At 42.1% G+C, this 23,115-nt stretch overlaps 2 protein-coding genes across 3 annotated transcripts in view; one reads left to right on the plus strand and one right to left on the minus strand.

The window, feature by feature from the left end:
* The window catches only part of GPCPD1 (glycerophosphocholine phosphodiesterase 1), a 188,837-nt gene that overhangs the window by 149,957 nt on the left and 15,765 nt on the right, over positions 1-23,115 (plus strand). The window lies entirely within an intron of this gene.
* Positions 8,485-23,115, minus strand: part of FAM167A (family with sequence similarity 167 member A) — a 57,261-nt gene continuing 42,630 nt past the window's right edge. For both annotated transcript variants that reach the window (XM_020985447.2, XM_078149732.1), the window contains one exon: positions 8,485-12,386. In XM_020985447.2, the coding sequence (XP_020841106.1) occupies positions 12,123-12,386 (264 nt within the window). In that variant the 3' untranslated portion in view covers positions 8,485-12,122. The remainder of the gene's footprint in view (positions 12,387-23,115) is intronic.

A 23,115-nucleotide genomic window follows, 5' to 3' on the forward strand; every position in this document is an offset into this window, starting at 1 on the left:
GCAGCATGACAAAGGCCAACCCATGGCTACATATCAGACCCTGAAAAATGCCTAACTAAGTGGTAGATGCACTATAGTAGAATGCATATTCAAAACAGAAAAATCATCTTTCAGGGTTCAAGCTATATCGTCAGTTCATTATCAATCAAGGTACAAGAAAAAGGACTTTGGTTATTGATACTAAAACACTGTTCTAGATTAGTTGAAAGTTATATAAATACCACCCCCCAAAAATATGTTCTGTTGAAGTTTATCTCTAGCTATAGAATAGCAGATGGCTGGTCCTTCCACACATTTGTACTTAGGAGCCTGTCTGAACCCCAGTTCCCAAAGGAACTTGACTGGACATATTTCTGGGCATTTAACTATTTATATCTTCATACTCTTTTTTTTTTGGGGGGGAGTTGTTTTTTTTTGCTAAGCAATGGGGTTAAGTGACTTGCCCAGGGTCACACAGCTAGTAAATGTCAGGTGTCTGAGGCTGCATTTGAACTCAAATCCTCCAGGGCCGGTACTCTATTCACTGCACCACCTAGCTGCCCCGATGTTCATATCCTTTTGTATAGACAGCTGCTCTGTTCTTCTGCTGCATGTTTAGAAGCACTATACAGACATAAAAATCATGAGATGGGAAAGGGTCAAGACAAATCCCCACTTAAATACCCCAAACAAGTCTCAATCTTATGATCATGAGTCAAAATGTACTCACTTTTTTTTTTTCTGAGCTGATTATGCAAAGGGTTTTCCAAAATCATTCAGTCTAAAGACGTTCTTTCCAAATCACCAAAATGTCATTGACTCTGCCCATTTATTTAAAATCTTATAAGATATGCTCCATGGAGTTCTCTCGTGGGGAAGGATCCATGAATGAAGAAAACCACATAAGCTGAACAAAGTTGCTGTGAATAGGGTGGTAGATTCAAAGGTTCACTACCTGCCTGAACTACAGCTACCATCAATTTTTCATACCACCATTTGGATTCTAAGAAGACTCTAAGCATTGCAAGAGATTATTGAGAATGCTTGCATGTTCACTAGGATAAAGAGGGTCTTAAAAATCTCAAAATACTTGCCTTAAGGGTGGTTCGAAGTCATTGTGATCCTACTCTCTTTTCAATGCTGGCTGTGGTTGTGCCATCTTGAATTAACGTATGTTGGGCTGAAAGCCCAGGTATCACAGGTGTCAGAATGATTCATTAGATGTGATATGATAGAACCATCACCGAGAAAAATGAAGCATATTAGCAGTTTTTAAGAGAACACCAGAAGCTAATTTTATTACTTCCTTTTTCAATGCAAATCAGCTCCCCAAACTCATCCATTTCCATATCTGTGCTTCTTTTCATGTCTTCACCCTTCTATCCTAGAGACTGCCATTGAGGGTAATGTACCCACACAGATTTCAAATGTATACACCCCTCCAGGCCATTTCTGTACTCAAATTCTTGACCATTCAAATTAAGTATGAAACTCTTAATAGACTAGGCTGGTTGATATGTTTAATAACATTTATTCAAATAAATGTTTTGTTTTGTTTTGTCTTTTAGCAAGCCCCATGCTACAAACCATTTAACCTCTCAGTACTCTGGGCCAGTGATATCAAACTTAAATAGAAGCATACATGAGGATCCCTGCTGCCCCATATTGACTTAGAAAACCACATATTAGCATTATTTATGCTCTATTCTATTTTTATTTATTTTGTTATATATTTCCCAATTATATTTAAATCTGGTTTGGGCTATATTGGGGCAGCCTGCACTCTATGTGTTGATGCCTCTGCTCTAGGTAACTCTCTTAGAATGTAATTTACAGAGAAATAACTATCTGTGAGAGAGTTTCCTTACCCATATACCAATGAAATCGCAGATACTGTCCTTATCCCCCTACTGTCTATAAAGCACTGTGCTAGGTGCTGTGGAAAATACAAAGCTCACATAAGACATGTTCCCTCACATAAGACATGTTCCCTTCACTCATGAAACTTGAATTTAATAAGGAGTTTACTTGGTCTATAAGTGGCAACCTTCCCACTTACACATCTATAAATGTATAGATGAACCACTGGGAATTTTAATGACAAAATTTCAGGGACTATTTCCAAGCACACTTAATTAAAACTATTTGGTGTACACTAGGGCTCTAGCTTGGGTTAGTGCAAGGATCCTGGTTAGTTTTGTTTGCAGGAAGGAATAGGGACCCTCTTTGGTTTTAAATTATGAAATTGTTCTACAACTGTATTAACTGGTCCCCTCTCCTAAAACTGAGCCAGCAAGGGTGGATGTGCAAAGGAAAGTTCTAAAGATGGCTTGTTTTGTGTGTGTGGACAGAAGACTGGGATGAAGGAGAGGGAGGAATGGTGAAGAACTTCTGTCCTAGGAGCAAGAGAGTTGAAGATGGTGGGATTCTAGGCTAGAAGTAGGGGTAAGCTAACAAGCACTGAAATTCTAGAGCTAGCTCTAACTGGTTAGTGAAAACCCATTGTTGTTGTTTTTTTTTTTTATTGTGAACATTTACACCTCAGAAATCATCAATCAGGGGTTGATTCATTGTTTTGTTGATTGTCTAGACTTAAGAAAATATTAATAGTGAGACTAAATTTAAACATATGTGTATACAGTTTTTTTCCCCAGAGACCCCAGTTGTTAAACATTTACCAGCATACCTCTAAATATATGACAAATTAGGAGGTAACTACTGGCTTTGTTTGCCTTGAGGTGAAGAGGTGAAGTGGGATAGTAAGTCTCAGAGAGGAGACACATCTGTGATTAAATTGTTTCAGAGAATCATTAAAAAAGCCTTTATGTCTCATCCAACCAGAAGTTTAATAACTTATGTAAGTAAAATATACTTTTCTATGTATCTGTCTATCTATGTATCTGTCTATCTGTCTATCTATCTATCTATCTATCTCCAAACATGAATTACATGGTGGTTACATTAATTTTATAAAAATTATCTGTGAGTACAAAATTCAGAGCTTACATTCTGCAAGGGCTCAGGAATAAGGAACTGGAAGAAGTCATTATCAACACAGGTGATCATCTTATAGGTGACCCCCTTGAAGGAAGAGTCCTTTGGGGGGGGGGTTGACTTGCCCAGGGTCACACAGCTAGTAAGTGTTAATTGTCTGGTCTGAGACCAGATTTGAACTCTGGTCCTCCTGACTCCAGGGCCGGTGCTCTATCCACTGCACCACTTAGCTACCCCAAAGAGTCCTTTTGTTGTTGTTTGTCCTCTTGAAGAGGACCACTGACATCCAGAGGGTGATGTCTTAACTTGAAAGTGAATTGTATTTAAGTGAGGCAGGGCTATGCAAAGTCATCTGCCTCATTCTCTCCTCCAGAGTCATCTGAGTCCAGTGGCAAGACATAGGTCAGGATGACTGGCCCCAAATGTCACCGGAAGACCTTGGCCCTTTTAAGCTAAGGTGTTCCCCAGATTTCAGTTTGTCTAAGGCAACACCTACTCAATGACTTAAGGCTAGGTAAGAAATGAGTCAGAAGATGGCCTAGTTTGCCTACTCCAAAAAAAAGAAAAAATCAGACTGGAAGGAGAAGACCCCTAGGGTGTGTGGCCAGAACAGGAACAATTGCTATTTATACTAACACTGAGCCATCAAAACCCAAACAGTGACCAAGTGAGGCTTGGGTTGGGATGTATTATTGGCCAGTCTGGGAGAGCCAGAGTGATTTGGGTTTAAGCCATGTTCAAGTAGCTCCATTTGAATTCCAATGTTCTTTATCAAAGTCTGGCTTTCCAAAGCTCTATTTCAAGAAATCATAAATGAGGGGGCAGCTAGGTGGCACAGTAAATAGAGCTCTGGCCTTGGAGTCAGGAGGACCTGAGTTCAAATCCAGCCTCAGACACTTAACACTAGTTGTGTGACCTTGGGCAAGTCACTTAACCCCGATCGCCTCACCCCACCCCCCAAAAAAGCAAAAAAAAATCATAAATGAAACTGTGGGACAAAAGGGTTAATTTTCCCAATTTTTAAAAAATGATAGATTAAATAAGTAGGGAGGAGAAAAAAACTACTCCTCAAAACCCTAGATATCTTGTGATCAAAATTTGTATTCCTTTGGACAGAGCATCCACATGTAAGAGTATGATTCCCATGTGGACCAAGGGAGAGGGATAAAGGAAGGAAGGAAACAAAGAAACAAGGAAACAAGGAAGGAGAATTGCCCAAATGAAACTGGCCAGTTGCGTCCCCAGTGGGGCAGTGACTACTACTCACAGATTGTTGTTTGTCTTTCATTCTTGAAGAGGACCAATGACATCAGGAGGGCAATGTCTTGGCTTGCAGTGAATTGTGAGGCAGGGCTGTACAAAGTGATTAGTCGCTCTCTCCTCCAGGGTCATCTGAGTCCAGCGGCAAGGCATAGGTCAGGACACCTGGAGATGACCCCAGATGCAGTGGGAGACCTTGGCCTTTTTAAGTTAAGATCTCTCCCAGGTTTCAGTTTGTCTGATTTAAGGCTAGGTAAGAAATGAAGCAAATGATGACCTAGTTTGCCTCCTCAAAAAAGAAAAAATCTAACTGGGAGGAGAAGATCCTCAGAATGGGGATAAAGGAGGGAGAAAAAGGGAAGAAGAGGGAAGATGCAGGAAAGACAGGAGAAAGAGAGAGAAAGAGAAGAAGGAGGAGGAGAAGGAGGAGGAGGAGGAGGAGAAGGAGAAAGAGAAGGAAATATGGAAGGAGAAGAGAGAGAGAAGAAGCAAGAATGGAGGGGGGAAGAAAGAAGGAAGAAGGAAGGGGAAGTAGGACAAGGAGGAAGAAAGTTGAGTTTGGGAGACAGGGAGGTAGCAGGTTCCAAATATCCTTTTGTGAATGGTTTGCAGGATATTGCTATGAAATTAAATGATATCTGGAAAATACTTTTAAAGCACTAGCCAGAGGTTCCCAAACTTAGCTGGCCTATAGCCTCCTTTAAAAAGAAAAGAATTCTCAGAACCTCCCTAGAAATCTACTTCCCTTAACCCTTTAACAGTTTTTTAAAAAATTTATGTCATTTCAAACTACTACTGCCCCCCAGATTGTTCCAGCACCCCCCAGGGGGCAATATTGCCCATTTTTGGAACCTATGTGGACTGACTAGACAAATGTCAGCTATTATTATCTTGAACTAGATAAGTATTACCACTCCTCCCCTATCCGGTAGCAAATTTAAGTGGGTTTCTAGAGGAATGTTCAGAATCAAAGGTCAGCTGGACTTCTGGGACTTGGCCCTGGTACAGTAAAATCCTAGATACTCTTTCTCCAATTTCTCTGGCCTCTCCCAAGCGTGTCTCAAAAAGGCAGAGGATGATGGTAAAAGAGTAGGAGACAGCATCACACAAGAATCAGTGGGAAGAACGATTAATAACAATAGTTTGTGCTTCTATAGGACTGTAAGGCTTACAAAGTAGTTGACATGAATGACCTCATTCACAACACCTCTGTGAAATAGAGACTGTACACCATCATCATCATCATCATCATCATCGTAATAATAACAACTAGCATTTATGCAGTTTGAAGGTTTGCAAAGCGTTTTATAAATATCATCTCATTTTATCCTTGCAACAACTTTGGGAGGTAGGTACTACTATCCCCTTTTTGAAGTTGAGGAAACTGATACACAGAGGTTAAGTGACTTGCCCAGAGTCACAGAACTAGTATGTGTCTGAAGCTAGATTTGAACCCAGGTCTTTCTGACTCCATATCCATCACTCCATCCAATGTACTACTTAGCCACTATTATTAACATGCCTAGTTGTATTATTTTTCCTATTTTCCAGAAGAGGAAACTGAGGCTTGGAGGAGTTAAATTATTTTCCCTTGGTCACATAACTCGTAAGTGTCAAAGGTTAAGATAGGATAAGATGGCCTCTGAGTCCTTTCCAACTCTGAGATTCTGTGCTAGTTTCAATTTTCTTCAGTCAAAAGGTAGGAGAATGACAGGGTTTAAGTGACCTCTATTTCTAACTTCATGAGTAAAAAGTGGAGCAGCCTTGCTATTCTTCCCTGCATCCTAGAGATGCTCCTGATCTGGGTGGCTTCTGCCTTCTGACTCAAAGTCAAGAAGTGTTTTTTTCTCCAGCCTGTCATGCAGAATTAACAGGGGAGTTACTATAAAGACAAGAAAGGGAGAAAAAAAAATCTTGGCCTTGTTCTCTGCCTCAGCACCACTCTCCTTGCCCTTCCTTTATTTTCGTCCTCCCTTTTTGGCTTCCCTTAATCCTTCTCTTTCTTCCTCCTTCTTTGCCCTGTTCCTCCCTTTTCTACTTTCTACCTTTACCTTCCACTTATGACTCCAGATGACCTTGGGCAGCTCACTTTCCTTCTTCATATGTTGGTCTTGGAATCAGGAAGACTTTAGTTCAAATTATATTTCAGACACTAACTAGTTGTGTGACAAAGGGCACTTAACCTCTCTCTCAGCATCAGTTTCCTCATCTGTAAAATGTGGATAATAATAGCACCTACCTCCTAGGATTTTTGTGAGCATCAAATGAGAGAATATAAAGTAAAGCACCATATAAATGCTAGCTATGATTATTAAGACTGGGAAAAGACAGTTAAAACATTTTATTTTGAAAAAGTTCCTGAGCACATAGAGAGCCCACTTGTTGAATCAGCCTTGTAAGACTATCCTACAGGGAACCTCTAGGCTACCCAGTCACATGCCCCAACTTGTATGGGAGGGGAAGGGATATTCAACAACTTTTCATTCTCACATATAAAGACTTCCCAAACCCATCAAAAGCTGGAGGGGTTTTTGTTCATGAAACAACTTCCTTTGGAGACGCCTAGCTGTCTCCACTCCTAGCAGTATTCTGTTTGCTTTGAGCCAAGCATAGGGGGTCTTTAAAAATAAATGCGTCTGAATCTATGCATCCGTCTAGCCAGCTCCTCCTCCATTGAGCTGATTATGATGATAGCCTTGTTTGTTCTGGCTGATCTTGGCTTCAGCCTAACACAATCATCTCTCCCCACCAACCCACCCACTCTAACCTTCCTCTTGGAGCCCACCAAGAGTACAGACTTTGTGGCTTTGAGACAGGAAATTAGGAGGGTAAAAGCACTTCTGTTCTTGATAAGAAGCCAAGGGAAATTGTGGGGGACTATGTGGAAACAGTGCTTTGACCTCCTTCCTCAAGACCAGAAAGGTTATATCGACAGGCTTACTAGCAGATCAAACTATTTTGATTAAAGTGTTCAGGAAAATTAGTATTCAGTTCCCTTACATATTTTATTTTGTAAAAAAAAAAAAGCTAGCCAACTCAGAGAACTACTGTGTTAAAGAAGAATCAGTTTGACAGTTTTGTTTCCTCTCTCCTTCCTATTAAAGGAGCCATGGGAACTGGAGGCCAGCTGTGTTTTTAGAACATTTCAGTGCTTGGGGGTCCTTGTGGTCAGACCTTGAGTAGGCAGCAAAGCCCAGTCAGCTTAAGGAGAGACAGAGACATAAGAACTGGCCAGGACTCTCCAAAGATGGTGGTGACTGGCTAAGGGCTTTCAGAGGCCATTCCCAGTACCCCCAGCTGCTCCTGCCCTCTCCCCAGTTACTTACCTTTCTGATGTACATGATGTCCCCAGGAGAATGGGAACCTCATATGCGTAGGAGCCATTATTGTCTTTGCTTTTTATTTGTTCTCCCCCCTACCCTTAGCACAGTGCCTGGCACATAAGAGCTTAACAGATAAATAAACATTTGTTGATTTCAGTTTCAATTACCTTTGAGTCTTGCACAAAACATGTTCCATAGATTTAGAGCTGGGAGGGACCTCAAAGGTCATCTAGTCCAACTCTTCCATCTAAAGATGAGTTAACTAAGGCCCAGAGAGGTTAATGCTGCTAGGCTGTATAGTAGATAAAGAGTACAGGGCTTAAAGCCAGGAAGATGAATCAAATCCTATCTTAGTGATAGTTATATCATCCTATACAGCCTCTGTTTCCTCATTTGTAAAATGAGGTTGTTGGACCCAAAGGCCTGGAAGGTCCTTTTCAGCTCTAAATCTATGACCCAATTAGCAACTTGTCCAAGTTCACACAGAGAGTGAGCCTCAGAGGTAAGATTTGAACCCAGGCCCTCTGACCACAAAGTCAATCTTGGACCCTTTGGTCCAGTTTACTCTACTTGACCATATCCTGACAACCTGGATTTCTCCCTCTTCAGATCAGTTATTTGGTTTGGTAGACTTCAGGCTTTCATTCCTGTCCTCATAGTTCCATCTTTCCAGGATTGCAAACTGTTACGAATTTGAGGTGAGAAAACAAATAGAATGTCCAGTTAGAGAAGTGCCGTGTTTGTTTGTGTGAAGTATGTATCCAGAGGCTCCTAGCTACATGGCCTGAGTCCACTTACTTCAATCCTGTGGCCTGGGAACTTTAACTATCCATGTCGTTCTCTTTGGAAGGAACATAATACCAAGGGGAAGGGAGAAGATGGTAAGTATGTCTGTGGTAATACTAGGAAAGCACTGAAATCACCCACATTGTCTTCTAAAATGCACAACTTTTATTATTTTTTTTTAATTTTGCTTTTTCTAACAGCAATATAGAAACAAATGATCATAAAAAATAAAATTAGAAATTGTCTGTCAGCTATGTAATAGCACTTGGTATTGCTAGGAGATACATTGGAGGAGATCCCAAAACCGGAGAAGACCTTTGTCAGGATATCTCAGGGTCTCCAGGCCACTATGCTTGGCTACCATAGGTACGAAGCCATTAGACAATGTTACTTAGACACAACAGTATGTCTGCTGAATGTCACACCTAAGGGATACTTGGCACAGGAACTAATGAACAGATTAAGGAAGCAACGCAAGCAGGAGACATAATACAAACATTGGGCTAGTAACTAACTACCCTTTATAAATCTAGTGACTCCACTGGCAGAGAGTTAAGGCCTACCTCGAACAATTAAATTTGTGTTGTGGAGGGTGGGGAGGGGAAAGGAGACTGAGCTTATCTGTGTAACAATTTGCCTAAGGCAGGAGCAATCCACAAAGGAACTCTCTCAACACAAAACTATGACTGAAACAGGAAAAGTGATAGGAATGCCCCACCATCTTAAATGAATCATTCCGGGAAAATGGAGACTATTGAGATGCCTGCAGTCACATGGCAGAAACTGCCTACCTTCTCTGAAGTCCCACAGGGCTTTATACAAGCCTCTTTTATGCACTTGTCCCTTGATTGTAGGTATTTGTCTCTTCTACTAGACCATAAACTCTTGGTGGTGGTGGTGGGGTAATCCATATTATGTTTACCAGTGTAGCCCTCTCTATGCCTAGGATAGTTCCATGTACTCAATAACTATGAGTTAAATAAGTGAATGTATTGAGTCAGTTAATGGGTGAAACCATATTTTTTCCATCTATCTTAAGGGCTGATTTTTGCGTTATCTATTGGATTGATCATGACTCAGATTATTGACTTGGGCTAAAAATGGGAGTGCAATTCAAGTTGGTCAGTTCCCATCATATAGGTCTAAAATTGTTCTGGCTATGTTCTAGGCATGTGAGTACATTTGTGAGTACCTGGGTGTCTAGCTTCAGTACGTGTGACACCATTTGTATGTCTCTGTAGACATGGGAGAAGACAGTATCTTCTCTATCTCATAATAAACTAGGTTTCTGTTCATACTAACACTGCACTTTCCTATTGCATTAAAGGCCTTTTTCTCCAAGAAGCTCAGGAATGCCTCTTTAGAGTCCATTGGTGTTTCTAAGTAATCATTGGAGTCATTATTAAGCTAGTCTCCAGCTTTTACAAAATGTATTTAGAGCAGGAGCCCAGTACCTGCCCTTGTTCTTAGATCTTCCTCACCAAGGCCATACTTGGGCCACAAACTTCCTTTTATTTTCATATCAGAAGCTAGAAACCTAAGCTCTGGGTAACTTTATGTTAGAACACTATCTTGTCCTTCTGCCACCTGCTTCAGGTGACAGAAATAACGAAGTCCTTTGGCCCCTAGAAAAGTCTGGAAGCAGTTCAAGTTATTGTTTACCAGCTATGAGTCATTGATTTCCCTCCAAAACCTTCATGCTTCTCTTCTTTGCTCTTTCCCTTACTTACATATTCCAATGAATTAATTGCTTATGCTCTAGCCTAGCCTCTTATCTGCAAAGTGTGGGTGTTTTTTGTCTTTGTTGGAGTTGTGCTATGGATTGGGAGAAAATGACTTTGATCAGGAAACAGAATAAAAACCCTTAAAAGTGTGTTGACCAATCCCCATGGAGCTTTAAAAAAAAAAAAGAGCAATGGGATGTGGTGCTTAAAGAGTGGTAATGTCAATCAGTGTGCTCTCTTCTGTCCAGACACCATCCGGGGTTGGACAAAACATTCCAAACTCAAACGAGAGGAGTTTACAGTGGGGAGGTGGAGTGGTAAATCATCTGAGCTGGAATGCACAGGCAGTGTGAGGAGACTGCATTAAAGTAAAAGTTAGGAGTTACTCTTGGAAGTTGAATGTAGACAAATATAACCTGTACATTAATGGCTAAATTCATACATTACTAAGTAGCTTTATGACTTTGAACAAGTCATTGTGTGCACAGAGCCTTCAAAACAAGGGAGCTGGACGAGATGATATCATTGGTATTTCCTAGTTCTGAAATGAACGCTTTTATAGTTCAACTATTGCTGACTTGGGGATATTTTGACATATAACATTACATTGATTTTTTTTCAGATTTGTTAAGTCTGAGTTCTCTCAGATTTTGGCCCTCATAGTCCCAGTGAATATGGCCCTATGAAAAGAGAAAGCATTTCTTCTAGGCCGGATGCTCTATCACATCAACCAGTTCCTCCCTTTGGATAGAATCATTCAGTTACCTGCTATTGTAAATAACTGTTTAATTCAATCAGAATGGGGAAACTGGTTGGATGTATAGAGAGGCTTGGTGATAGCTGATTTGATTGTCTTTGTGGGAAGGCAATAAAAATGGAAATAAGATTAGGGAGGTGGTACTACCAAGCTCAATAAAGAGGCATTTTCTGGCACTCACAGGTGAGCCTGGCGGGTACCCTTAGGAGGAAAATTGAGCTCAATCAATTGTGGTCTTACATGGTGATCCCTTGGTCATGAGGGGAGATAGAGAAACAGGAGCAGAATTACAGGGCCTCTTTGGAGGTTCTCATGGGTATTTTCTGCTCAATGACAGTAAAATCTAGGTTCAGGATCTGTCCCTCACTTGTTACACTGGAGAAGGCCCATCAGACTACCTGGCACAAATGGCATTCTCTTCCAATTGCCTCCCAAGAGCCCGAGTCAAAAACTGGCAACAGTTTTACCTTGTCTTGCCAAAAGGATCTGACTCTTGGGTTGTAATGCCAGCACCCAGGAACACATGATCCTAACTGCACAAATGGAGGAGCCCTGCTACTTACTCAGAAGAATGCAGGCTCCTTGAGGGAAGACATCACTATTATTTTTTTCTCTTTGTATCCACTGTGCCTAGCACAGTACCTCAAGCATAATAGGTTCTTAATAAATGCTTATGGAATTGATTTGATTTGAATCAAATACATGGAGAGCACTTCTTGGTCAACACTGAGGGGACATTGACACTGAGATGGTTACACCAAGCACAAGGATCACCTCCCTATACTTTTGGGGGTACATAATATCTGATGCCCATGGAGATCCTTCAGGGACAAGGGTAGGGCCACAGTGCCTGGGGCAGGGAGACTTTTTCCTCCCTTTGGGAGCCCTGGTCATAGCACCAGTGATTTGTGTTCACAGGCACATGGGCATGGGATGGAGGGGAGGCTCGAGTAAGAGGTTGGAAGGAATCAATCTCTTATAGCACTATCACTAGTAAAACAGTTTATAGAAGGATGAGTCAGATATTAAGTGGATAAGAAGCCTTGAAGGCTTCCATGACCCCATTAACATCTCCTTGAGAGTGCTACATCCTCATTTCTGGTGGATCTGAGTCACCCCGGCACAGCCCAGCCATTGGACAGGACCTGGTAGCTCCTCGGGAAGCTTGGCTCTGCTTGGGCACTCTCCACCTCCACGTAGGCCTTGCCCTGCCGCTGACAAGCATCTAAGCTTGTGTCCCTCCCTTGCCAACCCTTTACTTCCACCAGCCCTTTGATGACCTCCACATCTCCTCCTCCTTCAGCAGAGGGAGAACCTGCGGGTGTTGATGTTCATCTTGGTCACTCCAATGACCTTCAGTGGGGTGGAGAGGCTGAAGGAGGAGGCCAAGGGGGAGTCACAGAAGAGGTCGGACAGCTCATCCCGTTCCTCCAGCTCATAGGTGGCATCATTGAGCATCCTCCGGTGGAGGTGGCAGGTCTGCTCGATCTTCAGCTTGTTGATGTCGCTGCGGAGGCGCATCAGCTGCCGGGCCAGCTGCTGATCCTGCAACCGCATCTCTGCCTGGGGGCCAAAAATCAGCACAGGGTTGGCGGTAAGCAAGAGGCTCCCTTTCTCCTGTCTAGCAGGAGACTTAATAAAGTTAGGGACTCTAAGTGCACAAACTCATTTGCCCCAGAGACAAAGACATAGAGATATCATGCTCAAAATGGATATGTGGTCAACAACGGATACAGTAGCAGAGACCTCGCCTTGGCAATGGAGACAGATACTGGACATACCCAGGGAAATTGGGGGAGATGGGTCCTAAACCCTTTTCTGCCAATCACATGATATGTGATCTTATAGAACGTTCTTATTTGCTCAATATTACCCACATGAGAAAGGGGAACGATTTTTAGCAAAAATTCCATTCATTTGGGAAGCACTTGTTTGGGAACCTCCATTACCTCATTTAATAATAATCATAATAGCAGCTGACATTTATATAGTGCTTATTATGTGCCAGGCACTATGCTAAATACTTTACAATTATTATCATATTTGATCTGGGAGGTAAGTGCTATTACCCTCATTTTACAGTTGAGGAAACTGAGGTAGACAGAGGTAAAATGATTTGCTCAGAGTCACACAGTTAGAAAATGTCCAAGGCCAGATTTGAACTCAGGTCTTCCTGATTCTAGGCCCCAGAGCTCTATCCCCTGCAACAATTAGCTGTCAGTGATCCTTTCAGGAAGGCAGAAAAAAGTATTGTGATTCCTGTTTTCCAGATAAGAAAACCGAAGCTCAGAAACTTTAAGTGACTTGCCCTGGGTCACATTGGTAATTTTTGTCAGAATAAGGACTTACACCCAGACCTTCTAACTCCTGTTCTGGTGCTCTTTCTTTACCATGTGTTACTGGTCAATATCCATTTACTATGACCTGGCTTCTAGTCCATGACCTTGGGTAAGGCATTTCTCTCTGGCAGGGAGTTAGAATAAATGAGCTACCCTAAGGTTCTTCCAGTTCACAGTCTAGATAAAGAGACAACATAGTGTGTGTGTGTGTAGTGGAACCAGGAAAGCTGTTCATTCATTTCAGTCGTGTCTGACTCTTCATGACCCCATTTGGTATTTTCTTGGCAAAGATACTGCAATGGTTTGCTATTTCCTTCTCCAGCTCATTTTACAGATGAGGAAACTGAAGCAAGCAAGGTTAAGTGACTTGCCCAGGGTCACACAGCTAATCAACATGAGAGACAGAATTTTCTGCTGCCCCTAGAACTAGGAAAACTTAGGTTCAAATCCTGCCTCTGATGTTTACTAGCTGTGTGACTCTGGGCAAGTCATTTAACCTCTAGGTCTCAGTTGCCTTATGTGGAAAATGGGGGTAATGATACCATCCACTTTATAGGAATGTCCTAAGGATTGAATGAGATAATGTATGTAGAACAATTTTCAAACCTTAAGAGTTCTGTAAAGATAAGCTGTTATTTGGAGAAGAAAGGATTATAGGATCAAGTAATAGAATTTAAAAGTAGAAGGGACCTCAGAGATCATCTAGTCCAACTCCATTTTACAAATGAGGAAACTGAAACTCATGTCAATTAAGTGGCTTTTCCAAGGTCACACAGGTAGCAAGTAGCAGATGCAAGATTTATACTGAGGTCTTCAGATTCCGGCTTCCCTTTCCACTACGCTTCACTCCCTCTCTTAGCTGATATTCAAATATTACCTTAAAGTTTGCAAAATGCTTTTTAAACATTCATTTCTTGGGGAACAAGTCAGGCCTTGAAGACTTGTGTCTCCCGCTTTATACATTCGGGATATCAGACTCTCCTGATGCTTGAGTTCTGGTGTGCTTTGGACCTTCTAGAGCTGTGACCTTGGGGCAAAACAGGCTCTCTCACTACCTGGGCTTGCTGCCTGTCCCCCCAGATTTCCTGAGTTCTTCCTCCTCGCTGTTTACTCTGCCTCAACTTGCAGAGAGCAACTGTTTTGCTGATTTTGTGAAGTCATGGCTAAGCTATGTAGTACACCTTTGTTAATGGTGAGCCTTCCTGGTGCTGGAGCCAAAAGGATTTGAACAAAGCATCTTGGGATGCCAGGCAGAGGCTCAGGCCATCAGGGAAGCTAAAGCATGTTTTCCTGCTCCCACTGTCCCTTGGGTTTTGGAGATATCTGCCTTACCTTAAGAAAACTTACATTTTCAATAATAATGAAATCTTTAGGAAGACAGAGTGATTTTAACCCAATCTCTATTCTGTCCATTTCACAGACAGATCAAAGAAAGACATTTGCCTAGGCTCACACTGATAGTTAATAGCAATGCACCATACCTGGTTAGAGCTAGAAGGAATGTTAGAGGCTTCATTTTACAGACGGGGAAACCAAAAATCCAGAAATGTTGATGACTTGTATAGTAAGTATTTACTAAAGCAGTGTTTGGATTGGACTGCCTTGGACTGAGTAGACTGATTATAGGATGTTTTCTGTTATACATGGCTTCTATTTTTTTCTCCTGGCCAGGATAAAGAACCTGAGTTCTTGCCAGAATTTGCCCATTTTAAGCCTTACCCTTAGGACTATGCTTATTCCCAAGGTATGCTACCTGGTGATTATGAAGTTTCCAAATTATTTTTTCACCCCATTCCTGGTCCATTATGGGAAATATGGAATGGGCTGCTTTCCTAATTGCTCACTCCCAGGGTGGCCTGAGCAAAAGTGGCCTGAGCAAAGGCATGTCCCATCTTGGTGGGACAGATTTTTTCAGAGGAGAGATAATAGCATTTACTTGGTTCTTAGGGGTGTGGCTTGTTCTACAGCTAAACCTTTAATTACTGTAATTGACTTGGTGAAAGAATTGTAAAATCTTTTGGTGTTGGGGGAGTAGGCAGTTTAGCTTCCTGTGGCTGTCCTAAGTGTGTGGGACTTTGTTGTCTTCCCAAGTCAATGAGCAGTTATTAAATGCCTAGTCTGTGCTAGGCATTGTGCTAAACCCTGAAGATACAAAGGAAGTAAAAACAGTCCCTGCCCTCAAGGAGCTTACAATCTAATTGAGGGCTTGATCTGAACTCAGGAAGATGAGTTTTCCTGACACCTGGCTCAGCTCTCTATCCACTGTGCCACCTAGCATCCCCTAGTGGGTTACTTAGGGGGGTGTAAAATGATTGCCTTGCCATAGTTAGGACCCAGTTGATGGGCCTTTGCAGTAGATCTAGTCAGCACGTTTCATGGTCTTCTCCAACTTCGTCCAGCAGTATGTAAGAGTGAAGGCTGTGGATAGTGGAAGTAATCCAAAGTTGAAATTTGGCAGGGCAAGATAAGGGGTAGGATAAGGGGGCAAGGGATTCAAGAAGGGGACAGAGTGGAGTTTAACTGTCTCATCAAGAGGTCAAGATGAGGAAGAGAGGAGAGTGTAGCTGACGTAGGGGTGATGGCCTGGGAGAGAACTGAGGGACTGAAGGTCATGGTGTGAATGAAGAACAGGGTTTGGGACTGCAAGAAAGAGGTGGAAATACAGATTGTGATCAGATACGAGAATTTCAGGGTTCATGGATATGGAAATGGTGTCTTTTTGGATGATGGTCAAGATCAAAGTTATGGCCAGCTTTGTCTTTGGAGGAAGTGGGATGGAGATTTAGCTCTTGTGAGATGAGTAAATTGAGGAATGATGAGGTCAGGGTGTTTGTGAGAGTATAAACAGGCAGGGTTGAAGTTCCTTAGGATGTGGGCAGGAACTGATTAGAAGAGAAAGTCTGTGAGTCAAGTATTGAACTCATTGAGGAAGAAAGAGGAGTGACTTGGAGGTCTGTAGACAATAGCTACCAGAACTTTGGGTGGTAGATATGGACTGAATGAACCTCCAAGGAGGAGAGGTTACTGAGTGATGATAGAAGAGGGAGAACCTGGAAGTGGCAACGGGAAGAAGAGATATTCCAACTCTCCTTCCTCAACTGGTTAGTCAGGGGGATAAGTGAAAGTACAGCCAGGGCTGGAAAGGAAGGCCAGGGATGCTATGTGATCAGGAAGAAGGCAGGTTTCTCTGAGAGCCAGAAGGTGGAAGGAGTGAGAAAGGAAAACGATTTAAGATTAAAGGAAGTCTGTTACCTATGGAGAGGCATTCCAGAGAGCACAGTGGAAGTAGCTTTGGATGGGTGGATGGCTTGGGTTGAGGGGAATGGGAATAAAAGATTAGGCAGTGTGTATCAGAGAATGGAGTTCTGATGACAGCCAAGATTCAGAATTGCTAATATGGTGAGGGTATAAACAAGGGGGAAACATGTTAACCATTGAGCAATCAGTTCAGGTAGGTTTTCATTATATTGTCCATAGGGGTTTGGCCTTAGGAGTTCAGGTGAGGGGACAAATTCTGGGATCTGAAGGAATAGCATTACTCCTCCAAGACAAGAGGTGAGGCTCAAGACATGCTGTAATGGCCTTTCTCCTCTTCCCTGGAAGGAAGGAATCTGGTGCTTCTCTTCTCCATGAAGGAAGCAGAAGACCCAGCAGGAGACCTGGTATGATGGAGTTTTCTCTCCTTACTCCAAAAGCAGGAGACTGGTGCCCAAAGGAATGGCATTCTTTTCTTCTAGCAGGAGGTTGGAGAGTTGGTGCAGTGGAATGGTGTTTCTCCCTTTCCTGTGAAAGGCTGGAGGTTAGGCAGGGGACTTGGAACCATGGAATGACATTTTCTCCCCTTATCTTAAGGCAGGAGTCCTGTTGCAATAGAATAGTATTTTCTGGAAGTCTTTGATCAGAGCCTGGACAACCATTTATTGGGCATGTTGTAGGGAGGATTCCTTTTAGAGAATACATTTAGCCCCAAATATCTCTTCAAACTCTAAAATTCTATGATTCTGTGAACTACACAGTTCATGAAAGGCACTAATAATTGGGGAGAATAGGAAAGGCTTCTGGAAAGACATCACACTTTCAGTGAGAAGGATTCCAAAAACAGATGTGAGAAGAGAGAACATTACATGCATGGGGTGACTCGTCTTTGGGGAAATAGCAAGTGGTTCAGTTTGGCTAGAATGTGGAGGGTGTGTGCGTGGGGGGAGGGAGGCTGGAAATGGGTAACATGGAAAAATAGGCTGGGACTAGATTGTGGAGGGCTTTAAATGACGAGGAGTTTGTATTTTATTCTGGAGGCACTAGAGAGCCACTGAAGCTTTTTGGGCAGGTAAGTGACATGGTGATTGATGTGCTTTAGGAATATCAGTTTGACAACTGGGTAGAGAATGAATCAGAGAGGAGAGAGATTGGGAGCAGTAAGATCAGTTTGGAGGCTATTGCAAGAGTCCAGGTGATAAGGGCCTTAACAAAAGCAGTGGTTGCATGAGCAGAAAGCAGTCAAATGCCAGAGAGGTTGAGGCAGTAGAATCCTTGACAGGACATGAGGGCTAAAAGTGATGACTCTTATGTTGCAAACATGGTGGATCTAGAAGATGGTGGTACCCTGGACAGAAATAAGGAAGTTAAGAGGAAGAATGGGTTCAATAGGGAATGGGCTGTGCATTGGAGAATCTAGCCTCTTTAGAGTTTTGGAAAACGGGGCTTTGAGGGAAGCAGTGATACAGCTAATAGTGGCATGGCCAGATCTTGAGACTTTTAATTCTGGCCATTTCCAAATCAAGGATCATAGACTTGGATCAGAGGTCATCTAGTACCACTTGCTCATTTGACAGAAGAGGAAGTTAAGTGACTTACTCAAGACCACATAGGCTGTAACAGAGTCAGATTCTAAACTCCATCCTCTGATTCCAAATTCAGTGAGTTTTCATGCTCCCTTTCATTCTCCCAGCAATGCTGCTTTTCGTAATGAGGCTAAAGCTTGTCTAGTTATGAGTCCCCTAATCACAACAGATTCTAGAAATAAGGATGCTACAGAGACTATCAAGGGGATTTTCCCCCCTCTTTTCATCCAAGTGTCTGGCACTATGTAGACATAGCCTCAGGGAGAATTTTATAGTTGTCAGAAATGAGTGCTACCATTCCCCTATGGGAGAAAACTTCCTGGGCCTCCTTTTCATCTTACTGGAAACTTTCAAGACCCTCTGAGCCTGCATCTATATGATTCAAGACACCTGGGTTAAAAAAAAAATCCTTAGAAAGCCAGATGTGTAGCACAAAACATATGGATGGGTGATGTATTTTTTTCTCTCAGTTTTGATCTATATTTTGGCATCATGTAGACCAGGGGTGTCAAACTAAAATACAAATGGGGCCACTAAACCTTACATAAGGATCCTTGCAGAAGCATATTGATTTAGAAAACCATGTATTAACATTATCTATATTCTGTTGTATTTTTTATTTATTTTCTTAAATATTTCCCAATTACATTTTAATCTGGTTCTTCCAGGACTCACATGTTTGACATCTGTGATGTAGAAATCATAAGGCTTTCTCCTCTCCCTCTCCTTCTCCCCCTCAACCTTTATCTCCCCCTCTCTTTCTCCTCCTCTGTCTTCTCTGCTTTCCTTTCTCTCCTCTTTTCCTTTCCTCTTTCTCCCCTTCCTCCTCTTCTTCTCTCTCTCCCCATTACCCTTTTCCCTATCTCTACCTTTCTTTCTCTCCCTCCCCCCTCCCTTCTCTTCTCTATTCCTTCACTTCCCAACACCCTTCTCCCTCTCCCTCTCTTTTTACTTTTTCTCTCTCTCTTCCCTCACTTCCTATTACCCCTCTCCCATCCTCTATCTCTCCTTTCTCTTCTCTTTTTCCTCTTCCTTTCTGCCTCTATTTCCACTTCTCTCTCCTCTTCCCCTCTTTTTTCCTCAACTCTCTTTCCTCCTCTCCCTCCTTCTCTCCTTTCTCTTCCCCTCTTCCTTTCTTCCTCCCTCCCTTCTCTTTCTCTTCTCTTCCTCTCCCCCTTCTCTTCTTCTCTCTTTCTTTCTCCCTCTCTTTCTTCTTACCTCCCCTTCTCCCTTTATCATTCTGACAAGAGATCCATTTCAGTCCAAGCTCAAAGAAAAAGGAGAGAAGAGCCTCTTTTATTTTGAGTTCAACGCTAGCCTGCTTAGGGAGGAAGCCTGTGGGAATCTGGATGATGAACACAAGACTGGTCAGAGGCCAGAGCCAAAGGATGATTGAATTCTCTCCATGAATGTTCTGGATTCCAGGCTCAGCTTGAGAGCAAGGACAAAGAGTCCAGCCATCGCTGACCCTTGCCCTTCCTCTGTAATCTTCCTGCCGGAGCCTTTCTACTGCTATCCAACTCCCTATTTGACACTGGCTGCATCACCCCTGAGCCTGACAAGACTGACGAGCAGAGAGCTTGCAGTGACTCTTTCCAGCAACCTGGGCAGACTAGAGCATGCAGAATTGCACAACACCTGCTCACACAGGCCCAGAGTCTGTCTGGGGGAATAGCCCGGCTGTAAATCTGCTTCAGGGAAACCAGCTATGGCTTTGAAGTTGCCTGGTAAAGAATTGTGCCTGTAGCTCCTAGGAACAATGGATCACAGAAGCTGAAGCGCAGAGAGCCCTTAGACAGCTTTATCTCCTTGTATTACAGATGAGGAAATGGAGCTGAAGAGGAACTGACTTTCCCAAGGTCACATGGGTATTATGTGCGGAGGCATGATTCAAACTCAAGACTTCTGACTCCAAATCTAGTGCTTTTTAGCCCTCAAGGTCAAAGTGCTCTGGTCTCAGAATAGCCATGGGTCAGACATCCTATTACTGGTGAAGTAAAGTTAATGCCATCATAGAAATTAAATCTTAGGCTCCTCCCTAAAACTGTCTTGGTACAAGATTCCTAATAGATGGCAGTGGAAAGAGCACTAAGCAGCCGGACCTGGGTTCAAATTCTGCCTCTGTTGCCCCTACATGACCTTGGAGAAATCTTTTTATCTCTCTGGGCCTCCATTTTCTCATCCATAAAATGAGGAGGTTTTGACAAGATGGCCTTTGAGGTCCCTTCCAGTTCTATATCCATAATTCTACAGATTGTCCTTTTCTTATCTTATACTAATATTCCACCAAAGAAGAAACTTCTTCATTGGCAGGGCTGGTGGAGGCTTGAGGACATTTCAAGGGATTTTTAATCTGGGCTGCAAACTCAGAACAATAATAACAGCAACCGTCTTTCATTATAATTGGTTTCCTTTGTAATCCTATGTATTTTATTTTACTTGTGTATTTAAAGGCACTATTCTGATAAAAGCCATCACCAGACTATGAAAGAAGTCCACGGTACAGAAAATCACAGGAGAGCAAAAACTGAGCATGGCAGGGATGTTCATTGAAGGACCCTGTGGCATTGTGTACAGAGGCCTTTAGGCCCCCATTGGGGGAAGAGTGTTTAAATGAGACCGGAAGATCTTCTGGCCCTAAATTTTCTGAATCTAGAAGCCTTAGGCTCAGACACCTAGGTCTGGAGCCTGAAGGGGTCTCAGAGGCCATCTGCTCCAGCCCAATCATTTTGCAGATGAGTAAAATAAGGCCAAGGGAGCTTAAGTAACTTGCCCAAAGTCATAGAGATAGTAAACGCCAAAGGCAGGATTCGAACCCAGGTCCTCTGACTCCAAATTAAGTATTCTTTCTCAGGATTATTCAATTACTGTCTTTCCCAGGCATGTAATCTATGCTTGCACCAAGTTACTGAGTCAGTTCAGTCAGAACCTCAGTAAAGTTGGTGGTTGAGCATCACATAGACACAACATACAATGATGGAGTAGACTTTTCAGATTCTAATCTTTGATCCCTTTACTAAGGTATTTTACTAAAAAGCTAGCTATTCAGGCCCATATACCTAAATAGTCCAGTTTGGAAATGATCCTAAACCCTAGGAGATGAGACCTGTCCAAATGCAGAGAAAAGCTTGATGTAGAGATTAAAATAGGATAAAATTAATTTTTAACACATTTTACTGAATTTTTAAAATGTAGGTTCAAAGCAGAGCCAGAACAAAGCCTTTATACAAGGTTTGAAAATCACATTTCCTAGGGGCAGCTAGGTGGCACAGTGGATAGAGCACCGGCTCTGAAGTCAGGAGGACCTGACCTCAGACCAAACACTTAACACTTAACTAGCTGTGTGACCTGGTCAAGTCACTTAACCCCAATTGCTAAAAAAAAAATTAAAAAAAAAGAAAATTACATTTCCTGCATTTGAAAACTCAATATTTCCAAAACAGAATTCATTATCTTCTCTGTCCCTACAAAGACACACCTCTTCCAAATTTCCCTATTTGTATTCAGGGCACCAGTATCCTTCCAGTCACCCAGATTTGCAGCCTTGGAGTTATGCTCAGTTCCTGACTCTCACTCACTTCACACATCCAATCAGTTGACAAATCTTGCTATTTCTTTCTCCACAAGTCTTTCCTATCTCCCTTTCTCTACACAACTTCCATCCTAGTTCAGATCCTTATCACCTCCTGCCTTTCTAACTGATCTCCTTCCTTTGAACCTCTCACCCCACATTCTAATCCACCAAAGTGATTTCCTAAAGTGTAGCTCTAACCGTCTTAGCCCCTCACCTCAATAAACTCCAGTGGCTCCTTTTGAGCTCTTTTCAACCTGGTCCCATTTGGGAATGTTTCCAATCTTATCGATGGACATCACTCCCCTCCATGTATTCCATGGCCCAAACACACTGGCCCTCTTACTGTTCCTAACACCTGATGGCTCTATCTCCCTCTGTCATAGCTTTACAGTGGCTGTCCCCTATTCTTAGAATTCTCTCCCTCCACATCTCTCTGCCTCTTGGACCTCTAGTTTGTGACTTGTCTCAAGTGTCACCTTCTGTACACAGAAATATAATGCACGCCTATGGTTTATGTTACCACTGGCCCCTCTTCCTGGTAGTAATGTCAGCCAGGACTTAAAATGTATGAATGGTTACATTTCTGTGTAAGTCTTTTTCTGCCCTCCTTGTGGTGACTTTTCCTGAAAAACTATATTGAATCGTGTGTGTGTGTGTGTGTGTGTGTGTGTTGTATATATCTATATATGCACATATTGCATCCCCCATTAGAATCTAAGCCCCTTGAGGACAGGGACTGTTTCACTTTTGCCTTTGTATCTCTAGTGCCTAGCATAGTACTTTATAAATGTTTGTTGATCATTACTGTTGACTTGAGGTGTTCCACCTTCATTATAACATAGGTGACTTGATTCATCACAAAACAAATACCTGTATGCCATGAGAGCAGAATGTTCTGGCATGAAAAACTTACCCATTTATAAAAAGGACTATTAGATGCCACCTGTTGCATCATCTCCCTATCCCCCAACACATATTCTAAGTGACTGCTAACCTCTAGTAACAATTCTGGCTCAAAGATGTGTGTGCATGTATGTGTTTTTAAAACACATCTTGGTACATTTATTCAGTCAATAAGTGCAAAATTTTAAAAATTAAATTATTTTTAGAATTTTTCATTGTATATAAAAATCCCTCAAACAATGTTAACTGATTTTTTTTTGCTTTTAATTCACTGCTTTTGGTTAAATTAAAATATTTGAAATTAACCTCATTATTGTTTAACCTACAAATGGAGTTCTCCCTTTGGGCAATTCCTGTTTATCAATATATATTTGGATTGATTTCTGCATATAGATGGACACACAAACACAGCCTGAGGAAAAAGGTTATGGTCTTTTGGTTAATTCAGTTCAGGATAGAGTTATTCTCACTTCACAATTTTGGGTGTTAAAGGGTTCATTTAGAACTTACAGAACCAGGCAGAACCAAGATGGTAGAGTAAAGGCAAGAACTTGCCTGAGCTCTCCCTCAAACCCCCTTAAATGGCTTTAAAAAAAATTCTAAACAAATTCTAGAGTGACAGAACCCATAAAAAG

Source organism: Phascolarctos cinereus, unplaced genomic scaffold (genome assembly GCF_003287225.1).
Source record: "Phascolarctos cinereus isolate Bilbo 61053 unplaced genomic scaffold, phaCin_HiC Scaffold_2;HRSCAF=192, whole genome shotgun sequence".
NCBI classification, from domain to species: Eukaryota; Metazoa; Chordata; class Mammalia; order Diprotodontia; family Phascolarctidae; genus Phascolarctos; species Phascolarctos cinereus.